This window comes from Miscanthus floridulus, chromosome 2 (genome assembly GCF_019320115.1).
Source record: "Miscanthus floridulus cultivar M001 chromosome 2, ASM1932011v1, whole genome shotgun sequence".
In the NCBI taxonomy this organism is placed as follows: Eukaryota; Viridiplantae; Streptophyta; class Magnoliopsida; order Poales; family Poaceae; genus Miscanthus; species Miscanthus floridulus.
In genome coordinates this window covers 126,865,287-126,889,761 of record NC_089581.1, presented here as the reverse complement: position 1 = coordinate 126,889,761, position 24,475 = coordinate 126,865,287, and the positions used below count along the sequence as shown (strand labels likewise).

The window sequence follows — 24,475 nt, the reverse complement described above, 5'->3', positions numbered from 1 at the left end:
ACTCCATTCTATTCCATCTGCCTCCGCTTTGCACTAAGAGCAAGGCAACCCGGAGAGGGGCACCGAGAGCCTCTCCTCCACCGCATCCCACCATCTCCTTCCTCTCTGATGGGGGGTTAGACTCCACTGGTGGCAAGGCAACCTTAGGATCAGCACCAAGCTAACCCCCTACCAAACTCTTCTTCCTTTACACTCTGTTGTAACACCCTAGATTTTGGGTGCTCTTGAGTACAAGGATAAATCATTATGTCTTCTCTGCGTGATTCTTGTGTTCTTGAGTAAACTTGAGCCACCAGAGACCTCGTACTCTGACATCAACTCGAACAACATGCTTGCTGTGGTTTTGACCTCGCGACACCAAGCCTGGCCCTTACTGCCACAACTAACTATACTTGGCGTCCAAGTCCGGTCCTAGCGTCCGGTTAGTGCAGCGCCACTAACCAAGACCTAGGGTTAGGTACCAGACGCGCAGGTCCACCCTGATAGCAGCGTCCGGTCCTTCACCAATGCCTCCTTTTCTTTTTCTATGTCCACGACCACTTCACCCTTGCTTCTATATTGCTAACCACAAAGTGTAGAACTTGTGTGCACGTGTGTTAGCATTTTTCAAAGCATTTTTTAGGGTTAAAAGTTAGCACACTAGGTCCCTAATGCATATGCAAGAATTTTGTCACCTAGGGGCACTCGATAAACCGCTTAGCCAAAGAATTCCTTTCTTCATAGTATAGCTATCGTCCTAAGTGTAATCACACTCTCTATAGTATCTTGATCACCAAAACCAAAACCCTAAGCAATACCTTTGTCTTGATCTCCATAGGTTTTTTATTTTTCTTTTTCTTCTTTTCCAAGTTGAGCAGTTGATCATCTTTTGGTCATCAACGCCCACCATGATCATCCTCTAGTTCCACACTTGGCACGGGACCATCCTTACTTGTCTACACACTTAGCACAAGGATTAGTCCCTAGGTTTTATTAATTATCCAAAACCAAACTAGGGCTTTCAATCTCCCCTTTTTGGTAATTGATGACAACCTTTTCACAAAGATATTCAATAAAGTCTTTTGGATTCATGTTGTTGCTTGCCCAAGCATTTTACCATGTGTAAAAGGATATGGACAAGTTTCATAAACCCAAGTTGGTAGCATTAGCTCCACCTACATATGTGCTAAGTGTTTGGATTTGAAAGCTTGCACATATGCATAGATTGGTAGTGTGGGGAAGTAATGTCTACGAAATGATGCAAAGGTGTAAAGAATGGACCCTTGAAGTGTTATACCAATCGGAGTTGCCATTTGAACACCATCCTTAGCACCATGGTTTGCTAGATACCACTTGAAAATCACAAAGGCAAACTAGATAGAGATCAACATTATAAGCAAGGCTCTAGTACCACTTGTGAAACAAGCAATTCAAGTGTCTACCTACCCTATGCATGCTAGTTCTTCATTTCATCATTCAAACTTACAACTAGCATACACCACACAAGCATGGATATGGAATTTAAAAACTTGTGCCATGCAAGCAAACATATGTAATGCACATACAAGTGCAACATACAAGTTTATGAGCTTGCTCCCCCTACTTGTGTGCTTCAAATTTTAATTGATCCCCTTTCTTTTTCCTATCTTACTATCTTTGGTTTCTCTTCCCCCTTTTCTTATCTTTGGGAATTTCTCTCCCCCTTTGTCATCGATGACCACAAAAGGTGAGCTCAAATTTTAGATAGGTTGTGTGAAACCATGTTATGTGAGGATCAATTTCCCAAATTTGGCTCAATCTAAATTACTTGCCAAAGATATTTAACTCGGTTTGATACAAGAACAAGCTTCTTCACACCTCCTTATAAGGGTTATCTTGTACCTTGTTGAGTTAAAAACTTACAGCTCATTCTCTAGATTAAACACTACATTCACAAGCCCACAAACATGTCATATGCTACCACTAGATCATTTCAAACATAGAAGCAATAGTGGTACCATACAAGCATCAAAATCATTTGATTTTTATGAATGAGCCTAAGACATGATAGGAATGACTAGATGCACTAACCAAGTCCTTAGCAAAGAATGAATGACATGTCAATCAATGTTACCTTGCTTTGCTCGAAGGAGAGGCATGTCATATAATGGGGGTGCATAAACACATATTTGAGAAGTCAAGTATGTTCAATTCATTCCTTAGCTTACAAAACCTCTTCTCATCAAGTGGTTTGGTGAAGATATCGGCAAGTTGATCTTCGGTGCCCACATTCTCTATGCAAATATCCCATTTTTGTTGGTGATCTCTAATGAAATGATGGCGCACATCTATGTGCTTTGTTCTTGAATGTTGAACCAGGTTGTTGGTGAGCTTCATGGCACTCTTATTGTCATATAGCAATGGCATTTGTTTGAACTTGAATCCAAAATCATTCAAGGTGACCTTCATCCAAAGAATTTATGCACAACAACTACCGGCGGCTATGTATTTGGCTTTAGCGGTTGAAAGTGCAACACTATTTTGCTTCTTTGATGACTAAGAAACAAGTGATCTTCCTAATAGTTGACATGTGCCCGATGTGCTCCTTCTCTCAACTTTGCATCCCGCATAATCTGAATTGGAATAACCAATTAGCTCAAACTTTGCTCCTTTGGGATACCACAATCTAACATTTTATGTATGCTTCAAGTACCTCAATATTCTCTTGGTTGCCTTCAAGTGACTTTCTCTTGGTGAGGCATGAAATCTTGCACACATGCATACACTAAACATCACATCGGGCCTTGATGCGGTCACATAGAGTAGGCTTCCAATCATAAACCGATCCATCTTTTGATCTACCATATTGCCACTTGCATCACTATCCAAGTTTCCATTTGTCCCCATAGGTGTGCTTATTGCCTTTGCATCTTCCATTTCAAACTTCTTGAGCATGTCTTTGATGTGCCTTGATTCACAAATGTACCATTCTTCAATTGCTTGATTTGAAGACCAAGGAAGTAACTAAGCTATCCGATCATGGACATCTCAAACTCATTTGCCATCATCTTTCCACAGTCTTCACAATATTCTTGATTGGTTGATCCAAAGATAATGTCATCAATATAGATTTGCAATACAAACAAGTCCTTTTTGACCTTCTTGGTGAAGAGAGTGGTGTCAACCTTACCCATAATGAACCCTTTAGAGAGTAGGAAATTCCTCAGCCTCTCATACCATGCTCTAGGTGCTTGCTTCAAGCCATACAATGCGTTCTTCAGCTTGTACACATGGTTGGGCTTCTTGTCATCTTCAAAACCAGGAGGTTGCTCAACATAGACTTCTTCAATGATGTAGCCATTGAGAAATACACTCTTCACATCCATTTGATATAGCTTGGTGTTGTGGGCACGAGCATAGACTAACAAGATCCTAATTGCTTCCAATCTTACAACCGGGGCATATGTTTCACCAAAGTCAAGACCTTCAACTTGAGTATAACCTTGAGCCACTAATATTTCTTTGTTCCTTATAACTATCCCATCTTGATCTTGCTTGTTGTGAAAGACCCATTTTGTTCCAATCACATTATGTCCATTAGGCCTCTCAACTAACTCCCATACTCGATTTCTTTTGAAGTTGTTTAGATCTTCATGCATGGCATTGACCCAATCAACATCCCTCAAAGCTTCATCTATCCTCTTTGGCTCGATGAATGACACAAATGAGAAATGCTCACAAAATGATGCCAATCTTGATCTTGTTTGTACACCTCTAGAAATATCTCCAATTATAGAATCCAATGGATGATCTCTTGCAACATTAGTTAGTTGGAGCACTTGAACTTGATTGCTTGCACTTGGTTGGTCATTTGGTTGATATGATAAACTAGCCACTTGTTGTTGATCTTGCACTTGAGAATCACTTGCACTAGCTTGATTTTGATCTTAAGAACCACTAGCTTGTACATTTGAGTTAAAGAGAACTTGATCTTTGTCATCTTCAACTTCAATCACTTCTCTAGGCCTTATATCACCAATATCTATCTTCTTCATTGCATTAGCCAATTGATTGCCTCTCACATCATCTAGATTCTCATCTTCCTCTTGGGAGCCATTGGTTTTATCACATTCCACATCATGAACCTCCTCAAGAATACCACTAGTCAAGTTCCACACTCTATAAGCCTTACTAGTAGTGGAGTAACTAAGCAAGAAGCCTTCATCATATTTCTTCTCAAACTTGCTTAATCTAGTGCCTTTCTTCAATATGTAGCATTTACAACCAAAGACATGAAAGTATGCAATATTGGGCTTTCTACCATTCAAGATCTCATATGGTGTCTTCTCCAACAATTGATGGTAATAGAGACGGTTGCTATAGTAGCAAGCCGTGTTGATTACTTTGGCCCAAAATGAATGACTAACATTGTACTCACTTAGCATTGATTTTGCCATGTCAATCAAGGTTCTATTCTTCCTCTCAATAAGACCATTTGATTATGGAGTGTACTTGGCCGAGATCTGATGCCTAATACTAAACTCATCACAAAGCTGATCAATTCTTGTATTCTTGAACTCACTACCATTATCACTTCTCACTTTCTTGATTGTGGTTTCAAACTCACTGTGAACTCTCTTGATTAATGAATTGAATGTAGCAAATACGTCACTCTTGTCAACAAGAAAGACTACCCATGTATATCTTGTGAAATCATGCACAATCATAAAGCCATATTTGTTTGTACCAATGCTAGTGTATGTTGTTAGCCCAAACAAATCCATGTGCAATAGCTCAAATGCCTTAGATATGCTCATGATGCTCTTCTTAGGATGTGTGTTGTCTACTTGCTTTACGGCTTGACATGCACTATATAGATTGTCTTTCTCAAATGTGACATCTTTTAAGCCTCTAACTAGATCATGCTTCACTAACTTGTTCAATTGTTTCATTCTAATATGACCAAACCTTCTACATCATAACCAACCCATGCTAGATTTGGTGAACAAGCATGTTGACAATTGAATTTCTCTAGCATTAAAATCAACTAAGTATAGATTCTCATATCTAAGGCCTTTGAAGATTAAGTTAGAGCCATCTACACTTACGATCTCTACATCATCCACACCAAATATGCACTTAAAACCAAGATCACACAATTAGGCTACCGACAATAGGTTGAAGTTTAAGCTCTCTACTAGTAGCACATTGAAAGTGCTCAAATCATTGGATATTACAATCTTACCAAGCCCCTTCACCTTGACTTTGCCATTGTCACCAAATGTGATACTATGAATTCCATCATTGTCATTTGGTTTGATTGAATTGAACGTTCTCGAATCACTGGCCATGTGTTATATACACCCACTATTAAGCACCCAATGCCTTACTTTGACTTTATAATTAACCTACAAAAGAAGATTAATTCTTTTTGGGTACCCAAACTTGCTTGGGTCCTTGAAGGTTAGTCACTAAGCTCTTTGGTACCCAAATGACCTTCTTCTTTGGGCCCAACAAGGATGTATCAACAAACTTAGCCTCCACACCAATGGCACCCTTAGTAAGAAAATAACAAGAATCAAACTTAATTAAGGATACATTAGCATGTGATTTTTTTGTTCTTGCATTCATGCTCTTTGTGACCAACTTACTTGCAACTATAGCAATATCGGCCATTATTCTTCACAGAACTAGTCTGGTGAGGAGCAAAGGCGGCCTTGACTTTTTTGGGGGTATAGCCCAATCCCTCTTTGTAGAGAGATGCTCTTTGGCTACCCAAGCACATAAGCAAGCGGTCCTCACTACCATAGGCCTTGCCTAGGGCGCGAGTGAGTTAATTGACCTCCTTCTTGAGGGTCTCATTCTCAACCATTAGTGAAACATCACAAGTGAAACCGTCACTAGTAGATGAGGTAGAAGTGGAAATACTACAAGAAGGGTTAGTGGAGGGAACAATAATAAGCTCAAAGAAAGATTCATTAATCAAATCACATGTAGAGCCCTTGTCATTAGTCATAATTGCTTCCTCCTTCTTGGCTTGCCCAAGGAGAGAGGAGTGAGCCTTTTCAAGCCTAGTGTGAGCATTATCAAGCTCCTCATGGTCTTCCTTTAGACTCTCATGAGAGGCTTGGAGCTCTTCAAAGGATTGCTCAAGAGATTTGACCTTCATGCATAATTCTTTGCACTCCTTTCTCTTCATCTCAAAGCAAGTGTGGACTTGCTCCAACATGTCCATGTGCTCTTCCTTTGTGTGCTCATCATCACTCCTCCAATCATCACTTTCACATTCATCATTACTTTCATTATATTTTACCTTAGTAGGCTTTGTCATAAGGCATGTCGAAGGAGTGTCAAAGAGGAAAGGCTTGTTGTTGATGGCGATGCTTGCTAGTGCCTTCTTAATGGATTTCTTGTCATCATCACTAGAGTCATCATCATCATTGAAGGTGCCATCACAATCCCAAGTGACCACATAGCCACTTCCCTTCGTCTTCTTCTTGAAGGTCATCTTCTTCTCCTTCTTTTTCTTTTCCTTCTTCTCCTTCTTTTGCTTCTTCTTCTTATCCTCATCGTTATCACTATTATAGGGACAATCCGCTACAATGTGATCCGGGCTCTTGCACTTGTAGCATCTCCTCACATACTCCTTGTTGTGATCTCTTCTCTTTCTTGCACCATAGCCCCTCTTCTTCATGAATTTGCCCATCTTGCACACAAGAAGAGTCATAGCCTCATCATTAATGTCACTAGCATCTTTATCTTCACTTGATGCTTCTTTCCCAGCTTTGCCCTTGCTCTTGGATGAGGTGCTAGTCTTAAATGCCACACTCTTCTTCTTAGTGTCTTCATCTTCCTTCTTGTCATCCTTGTCAACCCTTTCTCTTTTCACACGATATGTCTCTTATGTCATGATATCACCTAGTACTTGATTAGGGGTGAGCTCCTTCAATCCTCCTCTTATAATGATCATTCTCAACATCTCAAATCTTGGAGGCAAGCACATCAAGAACCGATGGGATACATCATCATCGTTGATCTTCTCTCCTAAAGACTTCAAGTCATTCACAATCACTTGGAGCCTATGAAACATCTCCAGGATGCTCTCATCATCCCTCATCTTGAAGCTAGTCAACTTATCCTTTAGGATGTATAGCTTGGCACTCTTCACTGCCGCCGTGCCCTCATAGGTCTTCTCCAATCTCTTCCACACCTCACTAGCTCGATTAAGATCCTTGATTTGCTCAAACACCTTCGAATCAATCGCATTATAGATGGTGTTGAGAGCCATTGTGTTGCATTACTTGTTGGCCTTGTCTTGGTTGGTGAGATTGGTGGGATCAAGAATCACATAATCACTCTCGGTCACATCCCACACTTGATCATTGATTGAACCAAGATACATCTTTATTTTTCTCTTCCAATAGTTATAGCTTGTACCATCAAAGAACGATAGTTTGCCCTCCACATGGTTGAACATAACTTGAGCCATATTTTAACACCGAGGTTGTTAAGCCTTCAATTAAACGGTGACTACAGCTTTGATACCACTTGAAAGGTCCTAAATAGCTAGAGGGGGGGGGGTGAATAGCCCATAAAAAATTTCTACAAACACACTAAAGCAAGAGGTTAGTACACTAAATGGCGTAATGCAATTTTGCTCTAGCTGTATAAGGGTTGCAAGCCACCTACCCAACAATTCTAGTTATTATTCACTTCTCATTGGACATTTTTGCTCGAAAGATCAGAGTAAATTAGACGCAGGCGTATATTAAGAAAATAAAAGGTTCTAGATGAGAAAGTGGTAAAAAATAAAGAAACTATTTAAAAGAGGTTTGATTAGTTAGAAACAGTTCAGGGTTTACAGTACAAATTGTTTAAGAAACTATTACATGAGATTGCTGGAGAAGGATAAAATTTAAGGTTGCTATTTATTTTGTTAACTTGCATAATCTATTAGTGTAGTATATGTAAATTATACAGAACTTTTGGAGATGCTCTTAGTAGAAATTTTGCTATAGTTGATTTTTTTTTGCATTGATCATTTAGGAAACTATTACATGAGAATGAAATTGTTGGAGAAGGACAAAATTTAAGGTTGCTATTTATTTTGTTAACCTGCAAGATTTATTAGTTTAGTATGTAAACTTTTCTAGAGGTGCTCTTAGTAGAAATTTTGCTCATCTTAAGACATGCAAATAGTAAATAAATAGTCAATCTTGTTTCTTCCCCAAAAAGCATCGTTGAGGAATATTCCACAATCCACATCCCCTCCTCCCCGGCCAACCGCAATGAGGTCTCCAACCACCGTCGCTGGCTCCGCCGTAGATTTTTCTGACGCTCTGCCCTCCCCGACCTCCCCTGCAGCGGTCCCATGCCATTTCAGGTGAGGGAGCTGCACCTGTCGCTTCCTCGATTCAATCGTGCGCCCCGTTTTATATATATGTAACTGACCTTCCTGGCATGCCCTTTGTCCGCAGCCCCGGCCGCCACTACTACGTCTCCGTCGACTGCACCCAGTTCAAGATGGTGCATATCTATTTTCCCTGCCCCCTTCGCTCCGTTTGCAGTTGCGGCAGTGCACTTGGATTTCATCACTCCGATACTAATTGAGTGATTGTGCGCAGTTTTGCAATACCACTGTGTGGGGGTATTAACCCCTATACCCTAACGGCTAGGTTTGGGCTAGCCCGAACCAAGGGGTCTGGCCCACTAGAAGACGACACACGGCCTGACCAATCTGTTTGGAGTCCCACGCAAGGAATCGAGGCAGATTTGGAGATCAAGCAACATCCTGGTCGGTTAGAATAGGAATCCTTATCCGGCCACCTATGGCAATTGTAACTGGTTAGGATTAGTTTCCAGATCTGTAACCCTGCCCCCTGGATTATATAAGGCGGGCAGGGGACCCCTCTATAAAACATCTCTTATTGACATACAACAATACAATCAGACGTAGGACATAGGTATTACGCCTTCACGGTGGTTGAACCTAGATAAAACCTCATGTCTGTCTTACGTCACCATCTTGTTTGTAGCTTGTGCATCTGTCTACCGATAATGTACTAACTTGGGCATACCCCTAGGTAGACTGCCAACCATATTTCATCGATAGTGGCATGCCAGGTAGGGGGTGTGCGTACTGCTCTCCAGGTGAACAAGATGGTCATCATCCATGGTTCCATGGCTACGCCGAATGGCCTCACGTTCACCATCGGCCAGATCACCTGGACCACTGGCTCCGATGACTTCATCACCATGACCACGGAGGAGGCGTGGATTCAATCTGTGTCGACCACTACTTCACCTGCATCGGCTACGGCTTCGACCATGCTAGATCTAGCTCCGGCCACGCCAGCATCGTCTTTAGCCACGTCGACAACCTGTCGTTCGCTTCCTCGCTACAATGGGAGGCAGATCAACAACACCGACCTGCTTGACTCCATCAATTGGGTCGGCACCAAGCTTGCTGAAACCCTAGCTCTGGTAAGTTTGATTCAAAGTCAACCTAATGAGCAGGTAACCACTACCCACAACAGATCTACCCGACCAGCTCAGGCCACGTCCTATACGACTCGGTACAGATCTCGTGGTCACATCTACTCCTGAAGGGCGCTCCATTCGTCACCGGCCAGCCCCCGTGACGGGTCTCCGGCTCTCCGAGTATGAAGTCTCGATGGAGAACTACCAGGCCCAGCCCTACGGCCTACGTAACTTCATCAACATGGTTCGAATTGAGGATTATCAAGAATGATCGATCCACATAGTTCAAGAGGGTGGCTCAAGCTCCTCGTCCGACATCACATCTAATTGCTCCATCCACACCGAGCTCCAGCATCATGACAATGAAGGAGTTGAATATGATCTGGATATCCCAAACCACGCCCCAGGATTTTCATGATTCCCATCCTTCCCACCAAGGCGAGGAGACTTTATCAATGTTGTCAGTAATGACGAACCACCGGCAGTTGGCGAAATAGAACAAGAAAGGCTGGCACGCGAAGCACGCAATATTGATCGGTTTAATCACTGATAAATCAAAGCCGAGGCAGAAGAGGAGGCACGACGCATAAGGATCCAGCCATGCAACCTTAACAATGCCTTTGATAGGGTGGGGGACAAGCAAGTCTTTAGGACTCCAAGCACCAACATAGCTATTGCTATGTCGATAATGCAACGACTACCTAATACCCCATAAACTGAGGCAGTTCGTGATGATATACAAGCTTACCTGATGGCTGCTATGGCCCAAACCATAGAGATTGTAAATCAAGCCCAGGCTCTATCCGTCTCAGTCGAATCAAGCCACAGCCGCCAGTACTCAAGTCACTCACAGCCACCCAACCAACATGGTTCGCGCAACAATGACCCATTAGACAACCGTTAAGGCGGAAACGGTGGCCATGATGGTAGTCGGGACGACAACCACCGTGACTACCAGGACGACAACCGCCGAGACGACCATGACAATCGCTGTGATAACCGTGGTCATAGGGTTAACTAGGGTGGCAACCGAGATCACCGTGATGGCAATAACGATCTCCGCCATTACCTTGGAGAACGCAATCTACACGATTGCATTAACCAAAGAGCTAACGATCATGCATCCCATGAAAGCTATCACTGTATGGAATATGATACTACCCATGGACCTCTAGGTTTGAAGCAGTTTACTCCACACCTTCGCCAAGTCATATGGCCCAAGAACTTCAAGCTCAAAAAACTTTAGAAGTACGGCGACAAGGAGAACCCCGAATTATGGGTCATGCTCTACGAAACCGCATGCAGATCAGCCATGGCTAACGAGCACGTCATGTCTAATTACTTCCTAGTCGCCGTCGGCCATGTAGGCCACCAATGGCTGGTCAGCTTGCTGTCAAACTACTTCGATTCTTGGCAAAAGCTCAAGCAAGCATTCACCAACAACTTCATTGCTACTTGCGAGTACCCCGGCAACAAATATGATCTACAGCGGATTTGAGATCGCAAAGATGAGCCACCATGCGAGTACATCCGACGCTTCTCGAAGATGCACATCAAGGTCCCGTCAATCTTCGACAACGAGGCAATCGAGGCTTTCATCACTGGTCTCCGCTTCCATGATGCCCTAAGGGACAAGCTCCTCCGCAAGAGACCTAAATTAGTCACAGCGCTCCTGGCCACTGCTAAAAAATATACGGATACCGATGATGCTAAAAAGATAATCATCGAAGAAGTAGCAAGGGTTCCACGCTCTGACCACCCCCACACCATGACGACTACTACGGCAACTGTGGTCGGAACGACAATTTTGATCACCACAACCAGTGCAACAATTCCTGCGACCACCGTGACCAGCATAATCAGCGGCATAATCGTCGTGATGATTACAGGGGCAAGCGTGCTCGGGAAGACGACGGCAAGGTCAACACCGTTAAAAAAGGTGGCGGACGTCGCAACTACAAAGAAGACTATGCCAAAGCATTGAAAGGACCCTGCCAGCTCCATCCCAAGTCAAACCATACCATGGAGAATTACCGTGTTCTCAAATCTATCTACACACGCCAACAGGCTCCGAATACATCCGACAAGCCTAACAACGCCAGGGAGTAGCATAACGAGGACAACGACGATGAAGATGTAGATCCCTGTCACAAGTATGTCAAGCCAACCGATCACGTCCACACTATCATTAGAGGCAAAGTGTCCATCGAGACCAAACAAGAACGCAAGCTGCTCGCCCGTGCTTGCTTGAATGTGGCCAACACCGACAACCTCATCGTCGATCCGTGGCTCCCTCCTTGGTCTCACCATGAGATCTCCTTTAGCAGAAAAGACCAATGGGCTGCAATACCTGAGCCAGGACATTTTCCTCTAGTCCTTGATCCTTGTATCAACAAGGTTCAGTTCGATAGAGTGCTAATTAACGGCGGTAGTTCCATCGATATACTGTTCAAGAATAGTTTGCCAGCCCTAAAGATAACCTAGGCGGATCTCAAGCCATATGAGGCATAGTTCTGGGGTGTTCTCCCCAGACAGAGCTCTACACCTCTCGGGCAAATCATGCTACCTGTGCAATTTGGTACCCCGGACCACTTCCACACCGACTACGTCAACTTCGTGGTCGCTGACTTTGATGGCACCTACCATGCTATCCTTGGTCGACCATTGCTCACCAAATTCACGACCATACCTCACTATAGGTATTTGGCGCTCAAGATGCCTATTGAGAAAGGGGTTCTAACTCTCAGGGGCAACGTATACACAGCTTATACCTGTGAGGACGATAGCTTCAAAATAGCAGAGGCTCACGACCTCTCTATTCGCATGGCAGAGACCACGCTCGACACCAAGAAGACCTCAGCCAACCACCTAGAGATCCCAGAGCTCAAGGCCCCATGCAAGAACATCAAGTCCAAAGAGCACAAAGCGATCTAGCTGGTCGATGGTGATCCTAGCAAAATGGCCCTTATCGGGGCCAACCTAGATCCTAAATAGGAAGACACGCTCGTCAGGTTCTTGAGGAGCAACGTGAGTGTGTTCGCATGGAAACCTACTGACATGCCCGGTGTACCTTGAAACTTGATCGAGCACTCCTTAAATGTCGATGGCAAGGCCAAACCTATCAAGCAGAAGCTACGACGGTTCGCTCACGACAAAAAGGAGGCTATTAGGGTAGAAGTTACACAGCTTTTGGCAGCCGAATTTATCAAAGAAGTGTATCATCCGGAGTGGTTAGCCAACATGGTTCTTGTACGCAAAAAGAATAATGAATGGAGAATGTGCATTGATTACACTGATCTGAACAAACACTGCCCTAAAGACCCCTTTGGCTTACCTCGCATAGATAAGGTTGTAGATTCAACTACCGGTTGCAAGTTGCTTTCCTTTCTTGATTGCTACTCTGGTTATCACCAGATCGCTCTAAAAAAGGACGACCAGATCAAGACATCCTTCATCACACCCTTCGGCGCTTACTGCTACACGACCATGTTGTTTGGGCTCAAGAACGTCGGGGCTACCTACCAACGTGCCATACAGGCCTGCCTCAAAGATGAGATAAAAGACGACCTCATCGAGGCTTATGTTGATGATGTAGTTGTTAAAACCAAGGAAGCATACGCCCTTGTTGACAACCTCGAACGTACCTTTGTGGCTCTTAACACATTCCAATGGAAACTAAACCTAAAGAAGTATATCTTTGGTGTTCCATCTGGTATATTGCTCGACAATGTCATCAGTCATGACGGCATACGCCCTAACCCAGAGAAGGTAAAGGCTATTTTGGATATGAAGCCACCCAAAAAGGTGAAGGATGTTCAGAAGCCTACCGGATGCATGGCTGCCCTAAGTTGTTTCATATCAAGATTAGGCGAAAAAGGACTACCGTTTTTCAAGCTGCTCAAAGCATCTGAGAAGTTTGAGTGGTCGGAGGAAGCAGACGCTGCCTTCACACAGCTGAAACAATTCCTTACATCACCTTTGGTCCTCACTGCTCCCAGAGAAGATGAAACCCTCCTGCTTTACATTGCGGCAACTAATCGAGTGGTCTCCACTGCCATGGTGGTTGAGCGCGATGAGGCTGGCCACGTCTATAAGGTACAGCGACCAATCTATTTCGTTAGTGAGGTACTCAATGAATCCAAGACCAGGTACCCACAGATTCAGAAACTAATCTACGCCATACTGATAACATCCCAAAAGTTGAAACATTACTTCGACGGATATCGTGTGGTGGTCATGACCGAGTACCCTCTGGGAGACATCATTCGCAACAAGGATGCGAACAGGCGCATCATCAAATGGGCAATGGAGCTATGCCCTTTCTCCTTGCAATTTGCAAGCCATACTACAATCAAGTCTTAGGCACTTGTCGATTTCATCATCGAGTGGACAGACTTAAGCACACCTGCCTCTCAGGGGCCTGACAAGTATTAGAAGATGTACTTCGATGGCTCTCTCAACATCAATGGCGCAGGAGCAGGAGTCCTTTTTGTGTCACCATCCAAGGAGTAGCTCTGATACGTCCTCAGGATTTATTTCCTAGCGTCTAATAACGCCACCGAGTACGAAGCATGCCTACATGGTCTACGCATTATGGTCGAGCTTGGTGTTAAACATCTCTATGTCTATGGAGACTCGACTTTGGTCATCAACCAACTTAACAAGGACTGGGATACGACCAGCGAAAAGATGGATGCATACTGCAAATCGATCAGAAAGCTAGAAGGCAAGTTCTATGGCATCGAGTACACACATGTGGTCTAGGACAAAAATCAAGCAGCAGATGCGCTCTCAAAGTTAGGATCATCCCGAGCCAAAGTCCCACATGGCGTATTTGTTCAAGACCTGCTCATGCCTTCCATCGAAGAAGAAGATCCCGCGGTCGACAAGCCTCCAGACCAGCTATTGGTGGCTACGGTTCTGGCGTCGAACACCACCGAACCACCTCCAACCACTAAGGAGCTTGACTAGAGAGTACCTTTCATCAAGTACCTGATAGATGGTAGCGGTTACACCGATCAAACAGAAAACGAACGCCTGATGCGTCATAGTAAGCAGTATCTGTTCGTCGATGGCAAATTGTGGTGCAAGAACGCGAAGGAGGAAATCTTGATGAAGTGTATAACCCAGGAGGATGGTGAACATCTCCTAGACCAAATCCACTCTAGCTCCTATGGCAACCACACGGCCTCGAGAACGCTGGTTGGCAAGGCTTTCCGAGCAGGGTTCTATTGGCCGTCAGCCATAGCCGATGCAGAGAAGCTAGTCCACCATTGTGAAGGTTGTCAGTTCTTTGCCAAGAGAATCCATGTACTAGCACACGAGATTCAGACAATACCAGCCTCTTGGCCCTTCGCATGCTAGGGACTAGATATGATCGGGCCTTTCAAACTAGCCCCTAGGAAATTTACATGCGTCTTCGTGCTGATCGACAAATTTTCCAAGTGGATAGAGTACATGCCCCTGGTCAAGGCATCTTCAGAAAAGGCTATTGCGCTCATCGACCAGGTCATCCACTGCTTCGGCATACCCAACAGCATCATCACTGATCTGGGTACTCAGTTCACCGGAAACGCTTTTTGGGACTTCTACGATGAAAGGAGCATAGTAGTAAAATACGTCTCGGTGGTGCGTCCTAGAGCTAATGGACAGGTCGAGTGGGCAAATGGTATGATCTTGGACGCACTTAAGAAGAGGATGTACAGAGAAAATGATAAAGCTCCCGAAAGATGGCTCAAAGAGTTACCAGCCTGGTCTGGGGCCTCAGAACTCAGCCTAGTCACAATATCGGTGTATCACCATACTTTATGGTTTATGGTGCTGAGGCAGTGCTCCCAGCAGATATAGCCTTCAGATCAGCACGAGTAGAGAACTTCGACGAAGACAAGGCTAATGAAGTATGATAGCTAGAAGTGAATAGTGCAGAAGAGAAGCTGCTCGATTCCTGCGTACATACAGCCAAATACCTTGCTGTTTTGCGCAGGTACTATAACAAGAACGTCAAGGAGCATTTCTTCGTGGTTGGGGACCTGGTCCTGAAGTGGAAGACGAGTCAGGATGGCGTTCACAAACTCGCAACCCCATGGGAAGGGCCCTTCATGATCAAGGAGGTTACACGACCAACATCTTATAGGTTAGCTCACCTGGACGGTACAGACGTACCTAATTCATGGCACATCGACAAGCTTAGGCGTTTCTATGCTTAACTACTAAGATATGTACCCCTCTTGCACTTTTGGTTTAATTCAATAAAGCTATTATGATTTCTTCGACCACTCTAATGTGTCACTTCGAAGTCTACTGTTATTCTAACTCAACCAGTTAAAACCGACCACCATTCCTTCTTGGGTTTTCGGAGCAGGCCCTGTCTCTGGTTCCTCCCAACACGTGCATGGGATCTGCTCTCTATGCTATGGGTGATCGATAGGTGCTCTCTGGTTTGACTTGTGTGTTTTTATGTGTGCACAAGCTACGCACTTCACACTCCGACCACAAGACAAACCAGGGCCATACAAACCTTTTAGGATGACGTGTCGACTAAACGGGTACAATTGAACAAAACGCTAACATGTTCTAACTCAGTTACACCAACACGATATTCGAGCTTAAATACGTTTTCTACAAAACAAACAAGCTTATGTTGATATACAGTTACATTATTATAAGCTTGCCTGAAAAGGCCCAAGTTTACAATAACACAACTACATCTTCTTCTATAGCTATAGCCTATACTATTGGCTGGTCGGGGCATGCGGCACCTGTTGCTCGCTGGGCCTAACATCATGCAAGGGTCTCAGGGACTCTGGTACTGATCGAGCTAAAGAAGATGGCCCCACCGATGCCTAGCTGGTCGAGACCATAGGCTTCACCGGTTGGCTTAAAAATGACAGCGCCTCCAGCTGACTTGTTGATGGCGTTCCCTGTACAGGTGGTGTCATGCCTCCACACAGGTTAATATCGCCAATTAGTTTTGCCAACAAGTCCAGCTAGGTCATCCGTAGCTCCTCAGCCTTATCTGGATCTACCTCCTTCGGGTGTCCAGCCTCCAGGTGCTTGAGATCGATCAAGGGGTAGTGAGCACGTACCATGCTTAGCACATGTGTGCCTGTGTACTCACCCGACTCCTTCATGAACTCCTAGAACCATCCCCATGCCTTTCGGCATCTCTTGATCAATCCCATCTGTGGGGTCCTTGGCACGTCCTCTGTTAGCGCCGGATCAATGAGGTTAAGGACCAGCAAAATGCCCGTTGCCATCTCCTAGCACCAGCTTTTCTAGGTATCACGATCCTCGGAGATCTCTTGGCACTGAGCCTTCTAGCTATCATGGTCTTTTATCACAGCCTCCAGATGCTTCTTCGCATTGATTTTTATAACTGCAAACCGTACATGCTGTTAAAACGTTATATTACGCCAAATTACGGTAGGCAACAAAAAAGAGCAAAGGGGTTTGGAAAACTTACCTTTCAGCTCCTCTGTCATCTTGGTCGTGTGGTCCCAGAGTTGCGACTGGTCTCATGCCAGTTTTTTGTTGTCCTCTTTCAGGCGATCATACTCCATGACCGCACGACTATTCTCCTCTCGGAGACGGACCACTTCGGCTTCTAAGCCTGCACTACAGATGTTACTACCAATAACGCAATAGCACTTGTCAGTAGTTGTTGTGATAAAGTGGCTACTTACTTGTTCTTTCCTGCTCTGTATTACTGAGCTAGATGACCAGGTTCTGGTTCTAGGACTCTTGCACCGTCTTTTCATGGTTGGCGGCATCAAGTCACTGGTGCAAGCGTTCCACCTCTACCGTCAGCTCCTTATTGCTGGCAGCGATCCCCTCGATCTGGTCGAAGCATTTCTTGCAGTACCTTGCGGTCTTCATTAAGTCCTGTGTGCAGATTGCTAAGTCAGACATCAACGACTAGACAGCGAGATCAGGGGGTAAAGCGAAGCTTACCTGCACTTCCATCACCAGCCGTTTCGCCGCCCGTTCAACTTTCTTGGTCTCTTCGACCTCTGGGATTTTTTCATGGATAACCCATTGGTCGTTCCGCCAATGCGACACATACACATGTTGTCGCTTGTCCTACGGATAGCCTAGGACCTCCTCCACTTCGTCCTCTTCGGGCTCTTCTTCGGGTCTCGGTGCTGGTCTGGCGTTAGCAGCTTCTGCGATCACTATGGCCTTCCCATAGGCTACAGCATCGACAAACGTGGTCTGTGCTCTCACCTCCGGCCACTGCTCCTCGATCTATTCCGTTACCCTTGACACTGAGGTGTTGCCCTCAGCAGGGTTAGCGCTTGGAGCACTCATGCTTGGCTCGGCTCTTCCCTCAACCCCCTGCTCGGGGACTATTGTCTGACTATTTGTTTGCTGAGGTCCCGACGGATCTTCTGTTATGGGTTCCTTGATGGTCGGCCGCTGGGTAGTCTGCTCTGCACTTATTGGTAGCGCCACGCCGCTTCCAGCTAGCTGGTCTGGACTTTTGGTGGACGCCGAGCTAGTACATCGGAGATAAGTTCAAGAAGGCAATCATATTCAATGAAAAATGCTAGCTTACATCAAGGTTACAAATACTTACATGTTGGAAGTGTGGAATGATGTGGCAAAGGTGCGTCTCTTCGGCCGTGCTTGCTCCACGTGCTGTGAGGGTGACTCCTGGTCTCCCTCTACATCTAGCACTATCGCTAGGCCTTGGTGCTTGACCCCTCCACCACTTGTCCTCTGCACTGCAGTGGCTGGTGGTGTGCTCGGTCATGTTGTCGCTCTCATAGTTGGTCGCGTTCCTTGCCCAGGTACTCCCGAGGTCGACCCGTCTGCATCCTTCACCGCCATCGGCAACGTGGGTCCCATAGGTGCGGAGGAGACACCTTGCTCCATCGACTCCAGTTGTTTCCTTCTCTTTCGAGGGATGAGTTGAAAGGTGTCTGCATCTTCTCCCTCCACTACATCATCGTCTGACCAGGCAAAAATCGCCTATCGACGCTTGCCGGCCAGTTTCTCCTTTGGGCCTCCCTCGGACTCATTGATACTTAGCGCCCCCCCCGGTGAGCAGGGTGGTTGCTGATCTCTTCTTCGGCTATTTGGGGGCAGCCAGCTGCTTACCAGTGGCTAGGGCCGCTACCTCCTCTCTAGCTCCGAGCACCGCCCAGTCGACGTCCTCGACGCTGGTCTAGGTGGTGGGACCAGCTCCTTGTGGCCACTCCACTCCAGGGGGTGGCGGCACAAACACTGTCGCTCTATCCCGATCATTAACCTAGGTAACAAACATGGGTGAACACAGTAAGATTCTACTAATCCTACCACAATATAAAACTACGGGTACGAGGCAAGACAGTTACCTTTGGGGGAGGTCGGGCAAGCTTGAAAGCGTGCTCAATGTCATTTAGTCTGGCATAATTTGGATCAGCTAAGTTAAATAGCTCTCCAATTCTGGCTTTGACTTCGATTTTGTCAAGCGCCTCCAGCCTCGTCCTTGTCGGGTCCACGCTACCTTGATATTCATAGCCAGGATGTACTCTCCTCTGGCAAGACTGGATCCGTCGGCTGATGAAGTTCCCGACCATGCTCGAACCATTTAGTTTTTTCCACGGGATCATTCCAAATATTTCTGGAATTTGTTCTAGGTGCTCGGGCTTCTCTGACTAGCTGGTTCTCTTCTCCGGAATGTACCCCACGTCGCACAGTGTAATCGTGTTCGGCTCCTCACGGATGTAGAACCATTTCTTGTACCAGTCGTCTAGCGACGTGTTCCATGGGCAGTGCAGGTACTGGGCTTTCATCCCATCATGGAGGTTGAGGTACACACCCCCGGCTATCTTCGAACCGCCGCTTCCTTTCTTCCGCAGACAGAAAAGATGGTGGAAGAAATCGAAATGGGGCTGAAAGCCGCCATATGCTTCACAAAGATGTATGAAAGTGGCGACAAGGAGGATCGAGTTGGGATGCAGATTGCAAATCCCAATCTCGTAGTAAAGACAGAGCCCCTGAAGAAAAGGATGTACCGGAACCCCAAATCCCCGCTTAAAGAAGTCTTCGAACACCACGATCTCACTTGGTTGTGGATCGGGGTACCCCTCGCCCTCCGGCGCACGCCATCCTGTGAGCTCCTTGTTGTGGAGTACCCCCATGGTGACGAGGTCTTCAATGGTCTGCTCGTTGCTTCGCGATTTCCACCACTCCTTCGCCATGACTCCTGCTTTCTTCTGCGCATCACTCTTTGCCATGAATCTGGCCTTGCTGATGACTGAGGAAATCGCGAGGATTGATTGGTGGTGATTTCGACGGTATTAGGGTTGGCGAGAGGAAGAAGATGGCTGCGGCTGCGAATGGCAATGGGGTTCAGTAAAAAGTAACTTACCTATCCTATACTGTATTTAACCCAAGAGTTACGGCGTTTCGTCTGTCCGAGATTCTTGGAAGACGTGCGCACGCGCCGCAGATGGTTGTTTTCACAGCCTCGAGATCTATGTAAATATATGCGCCTCTTCGTTGCCAGTGTGAGAGGGCCCACGCTGACGCACCTACTTATAGGTGTCATGCAACTGTTTGCTTGAAAAGACAAAAAGACAGTATGACGTGCTATACCCGTCTACTTTTTTGACCAGATGTATCAGTTTGGACTTGACAGAGCAAGTAAATAAATAAATACAAAAAATAATAGTACAAGAGGTATATGTTTTTTTTTCGACACACTTCTAGTGCTCGGGGACTGTCGCGACTATCCTTGTGCTCGGGAGCTGTCCAGACCACCATCGTGCTCGGCGACTATCCAGACCACTATCGTGCACGGGGACTGTCCAGACCAACATCGTGCTCGGGGACTGTTCCGACCACTCTAATGCTCGGGGACTGCTCCGACCACTCTCCGAACATTGCTCGGAGACCGCTCTCCTCGGCTACATGTGATTTGTACTCACATACAGTTGAGAGGCATTTATTTAGACCTTGCTACAAGGCTAATACCTCGCCTTCCAGCAAGCTCGGGGACTACATCGGTATAATGCACTTGCCGGTGCATCTCGTATTGCTTGTACGACGTTTGGATTCTCGACTTCAGTGGGAATTCTTTTTAGACCCTGGCACCACGTGCCTACGTCACCTACTACCAGGCTCGGGGACTAAGTGGGCACACTTCATCTTGCGGTGAATGTGTTTATTTTATCAACCCCTACGCTCTGACTGTTGGCCATAACTACTATTATACAAGGGTCGCTTACATTTCTTTTTAGAAATACAAGTGGGCACACTTGATCAGGAAAGAAATCTTTTTCTTTTTTCTTTAGAGCATCGTGCATTCTTCGGACAACCGGAATCTTCGGCTATAATCGTGGTCTACTGCTCTCTGTTCTGACCAGAATACTGGCACATTCGCTTAGTCAATGTTTCGACCAGTTGGAGATGACATGAAGACGGATCGCATTAGCCGAAGGAGATCGAAGGGCGTGTCGCAGCATAATACATGGTGCTCAGGGACTACTGTGGGGGTATTAACCCCTATACCCTAACGGCTAGGCTTGGGCCGGCCCGGACCAAGGGGTCTGGCCCACTAGAAGACGACGCGCAGCCCAGCCGATCTGTTCGGAGTCCCACGCAAGGAATCGAGACAGATTTGGAGATCAAGTAAGATCCTGATCGGTTAGAATAGGAATCCTTATCCGGCCACTTATGGCAATTGTAACTGGTTAGGATTAATTTCCAGATCTGTAACCCTGCCCCCCGGATTATATAAGGCGGGCAGAGGACCCCTCTAAAAAACATCTCTCATTGACATACAGCAATACAATCAGATGCGGGACGTAGGTATTACGCCTTCACGGCGGCCGAACCTGGATAAAACCTCGTGTCTGTCTTGCGTCACCATCTTGTTTGTAGCTTGCGCATCTGTCTGCCGATAATCTACTACCTTGGGCATACCCCTAGGTAGACTGTCGACCATATTTCGTCGACACACTGTTTGGTTAGTCTCGATTCATGATGATTTATGCTAATTGAGTGATTGTGCGCAGAGGACACTCTTGGAGCTCCTAGGGGTTGTCGCGGATCGCTGCAGTGGGCTGCCGATTGCAACATGTGTTTCCTCCCGTGATGAGCTTGATGCCGTCTATGCTGCCGTCTCCAACCTCTCCTCTGTGTCAATGTCACCGCTGGTAATTCACAAACACAATTTCACCACCTAGTTGTAACTAGCTCTAGTATTTCCTTTTGTTCATTTTTCTCTGAAATTCTTGGTGGCTTGGAAGTAATATGCCTCATCCAGCATATTTTCTCTGAAAATTTATGATGTTTACCAGCATAAATATTGTTGTGTGCCCTGAAATTGTTGCACAAGGTCTGAAAGGTTTATGATCCTCGCTATTAGGAGGCTTTTACTTGACATCAACATCAACATATTACTAATGGGTCTTCTATGTACAGTATAGTGATCAAGCTGAAGCAGAGCGTGGATCTGTTCTTGAGAAGTTTCGTCAAGAAACAATCCAGTGGAATCAAACTACTAAAGCTACCAATATTGCCGAAAGTTCTAGGCTTGAAAGTACTGGCTCAAAACTAAGCATTGTAGTCGCAACAGATGCTTGCTTGCCTCAGGCAGCGATGGCAGAGGCACCCCTTATGGCACGGGTGCTGATAAACTATGAGCTTCCCACAAAGAAGGTGAGCTTTACCCACATTTTTGTGCATATTTGTTCCTTTTACTCCATTTGCTACACAAACCATGAACCTTTGTATGCTCTTTTGCTTTATATGTATATATTTTTCTGTTACGCAGTTTCACTGGCTCTCCCAGTTCTACTTTTCTGATGTCTCATGTGACCTGAAGATTAACTCTGAGTTTTGCAGGAAGCTTACTTAAGACGCATGTCAACATGTTTGGCAGCAGGTATATTAAGATAATAGTGATTCAATTCACATCTTATGCTCCTTGATGTAGCTGATGGCCTTTGAATGGTGCAGATGGAATTGTGATTAACATGGTCGTTGGTGGCGAGGTGGCTACATTCAAGGCTTTAGAAGAGAACAGTGGTCTGCTCATTGCCGAGATGCCAATACATGTAAGATATACACCATTATTTATTTTACTATCATCTAGTATTCTCTTAAGATCTAAACTTAAATATTTGCTATGCAGGTTTCAGAGATATTATGATAGTCCCAATTGTACAAAATTTCAGAAGTTACTGTTCTGTTTCCGCAATAACTACTCATGGTTTTACTTCTACTACTTTGATTTTGGATTGCTTTTCATGATACAGATATCTCTAAAGAATTCTCTCTAAGAAATGGTAGAAATAGGAATGGTTCAACATCCAGTGACATGATTCTTTACTCTGTGCATCGTTTCTATACTTACTGTTAGTTCTTACGAGATCAGTGGCAGAATCACAAAGAAATATTCAATTGCCACAGAAATATTGCTATTGATTGCTCTAGCGTATACTTCAAGTAGTTCAATCTATGGTAAATAAACTGGTGTTTTGACTAGTTGTCTAGTGAACATTTTGTGCTCTGTGTTGTACCCAACTTCCACTTTGCAGTTACAGAATTGTGTGAAAAAATAATGCAAAAAAAGGAAAAAGAAATCACATGATTGTAGTATTGGAAAAATACAGAAAGTGATAGTGATATTCACATGAAGTCCGCAACATCTTGCCATACAGATATAAGGAAATCTGCACTTTTTGTAGACTGCACAATTGTACTGTCACCATGCCTTACATCTAGAGAAAGAATAACAATGCAATTATGCTAAATAGTTTTGCTAAACAATGGGATTGCCTCTGGTTCTACTGTCTAGTTAGCACCATCTAACATGCTCATTGTGCAGTCTTATCAAATAGGAAATTGTTTCCACTTTGAAATAAGCAGACCCCTAAAGTTCACGAAAGTATTGGCCCGATTGGATCTCAGATTCAGATCTGGAACTACCAGAGGGTAGCTTGACCCTTGGCCGTTTGGATTGAATGAAAATGCAATGGCCTATTTTTACAATGACACTCCCTTGCCCTTTATAGGCAAAGGGGACTCCCACTTGCTATAGCATATTCCAACCATTAAAGTGGATGCTGAGCATATTCCTAACACTAGGCTTGAAGTCAAGAAAAGTAAAAAGTGTACGAAAAGTAAGATACAAGTGCTTTAGCAATAGGCTTATCTATCCGAAAGAGCATGACATTTGATGTATCGTGTGTTTCAACTAATCCAAAGACCTGACCAAAAAGATCCAGCAGCCTGATGAGGTTAAGATCATTAGTGTTTGGCCAACAAAACATGACAACATCATCAGCATAGACATAGATACGGTGCTGCACACGCTCCATTGCAAGAGGTTGCAGAAATCCCAACTGAGTGGCCCAGCAAATGAGTGAAATAACCAATATAAACAGCATCGGAGACAAAGGATCCCCTAGACGAAGCCCTCGTCGACAGACAATGTTAGGACCTGGATCCCCATTGACCAAGATCTGAGTGGGGGCTGTTGACAGTAGAAGGCAAAGAAGATTGCACCAACGAAGGCCGAAGCCCAGATGAGATAAAACCTCCAAGCCACCGAATCAAAAGCCTTTGAGATGTCCAACTTAAGGAGAACGTGAGCCTCTCTCTTACTATGCAAACCTTTGGCCATCTGTTGGACACAAAAAGATAAATATCATGAATATTCCAACCTTTCGCAAAAGTACTTTGGCTGATAGAAACCGGATTGGGCAAAACAGGAGCAAGACGATTAGCCATTGCCTTAGCCACCAGTGTGAAACTGTGGATGAGACTTATTGGCCTAAAATCCTTCACTTGTGTGGCATCAGCCATGTTAGGCAAGAGGGTGATGAATGCTGTACTGAGGAGCCTGAACTTAAAATGGAACCCATGCTGAATTTCTAGAATGGCAGCCATTATATCACCTTCGATGAAGTTCCAACCAGATTTATAGAATCGACCTGTGAACTCATCCAGTCCTGGAGCTTTATCTAGTGGCAGATCTCTTATTGTTGCCCATATCTCCTCTTGAGAGAAATCCTCCTCCAAGTGAGATAAATCATGATGCGGA

At 45.0% G+C, this 24,475-nt stretch overlaps 1 protein-coding gene across 1 annotated transcript; it reads left to right on the top strand.

The window, feature by feature from the left end:
* Nucleotides 1-8,246: 8,246 nt before the first annotated feature.
* Nucleotides 8,247-22,579, top strand: LOC136539616 (ATP-dependent RNA helicase eIF4A-like). The gene is made up of 7 exons (XM_066531574.1): nt 8,247-8,341; nt 8,436-8,484; nt 21,441-21,581; nt 21,850-22,086; nt 22,273-22,312; nt 22,387-22,484; nt 22,562-22,579. The coding sequence occupies exons 1-7, from the start codon at nt 8,247-8,249 to the stop codon at nt 22,577-22,579; spliced, it is 678 nt and encodes a 225-aa protein (XP_066387671.1).
* Nucleotides 22,580-24,475: the final 1,896 nt, after the last annotated feature.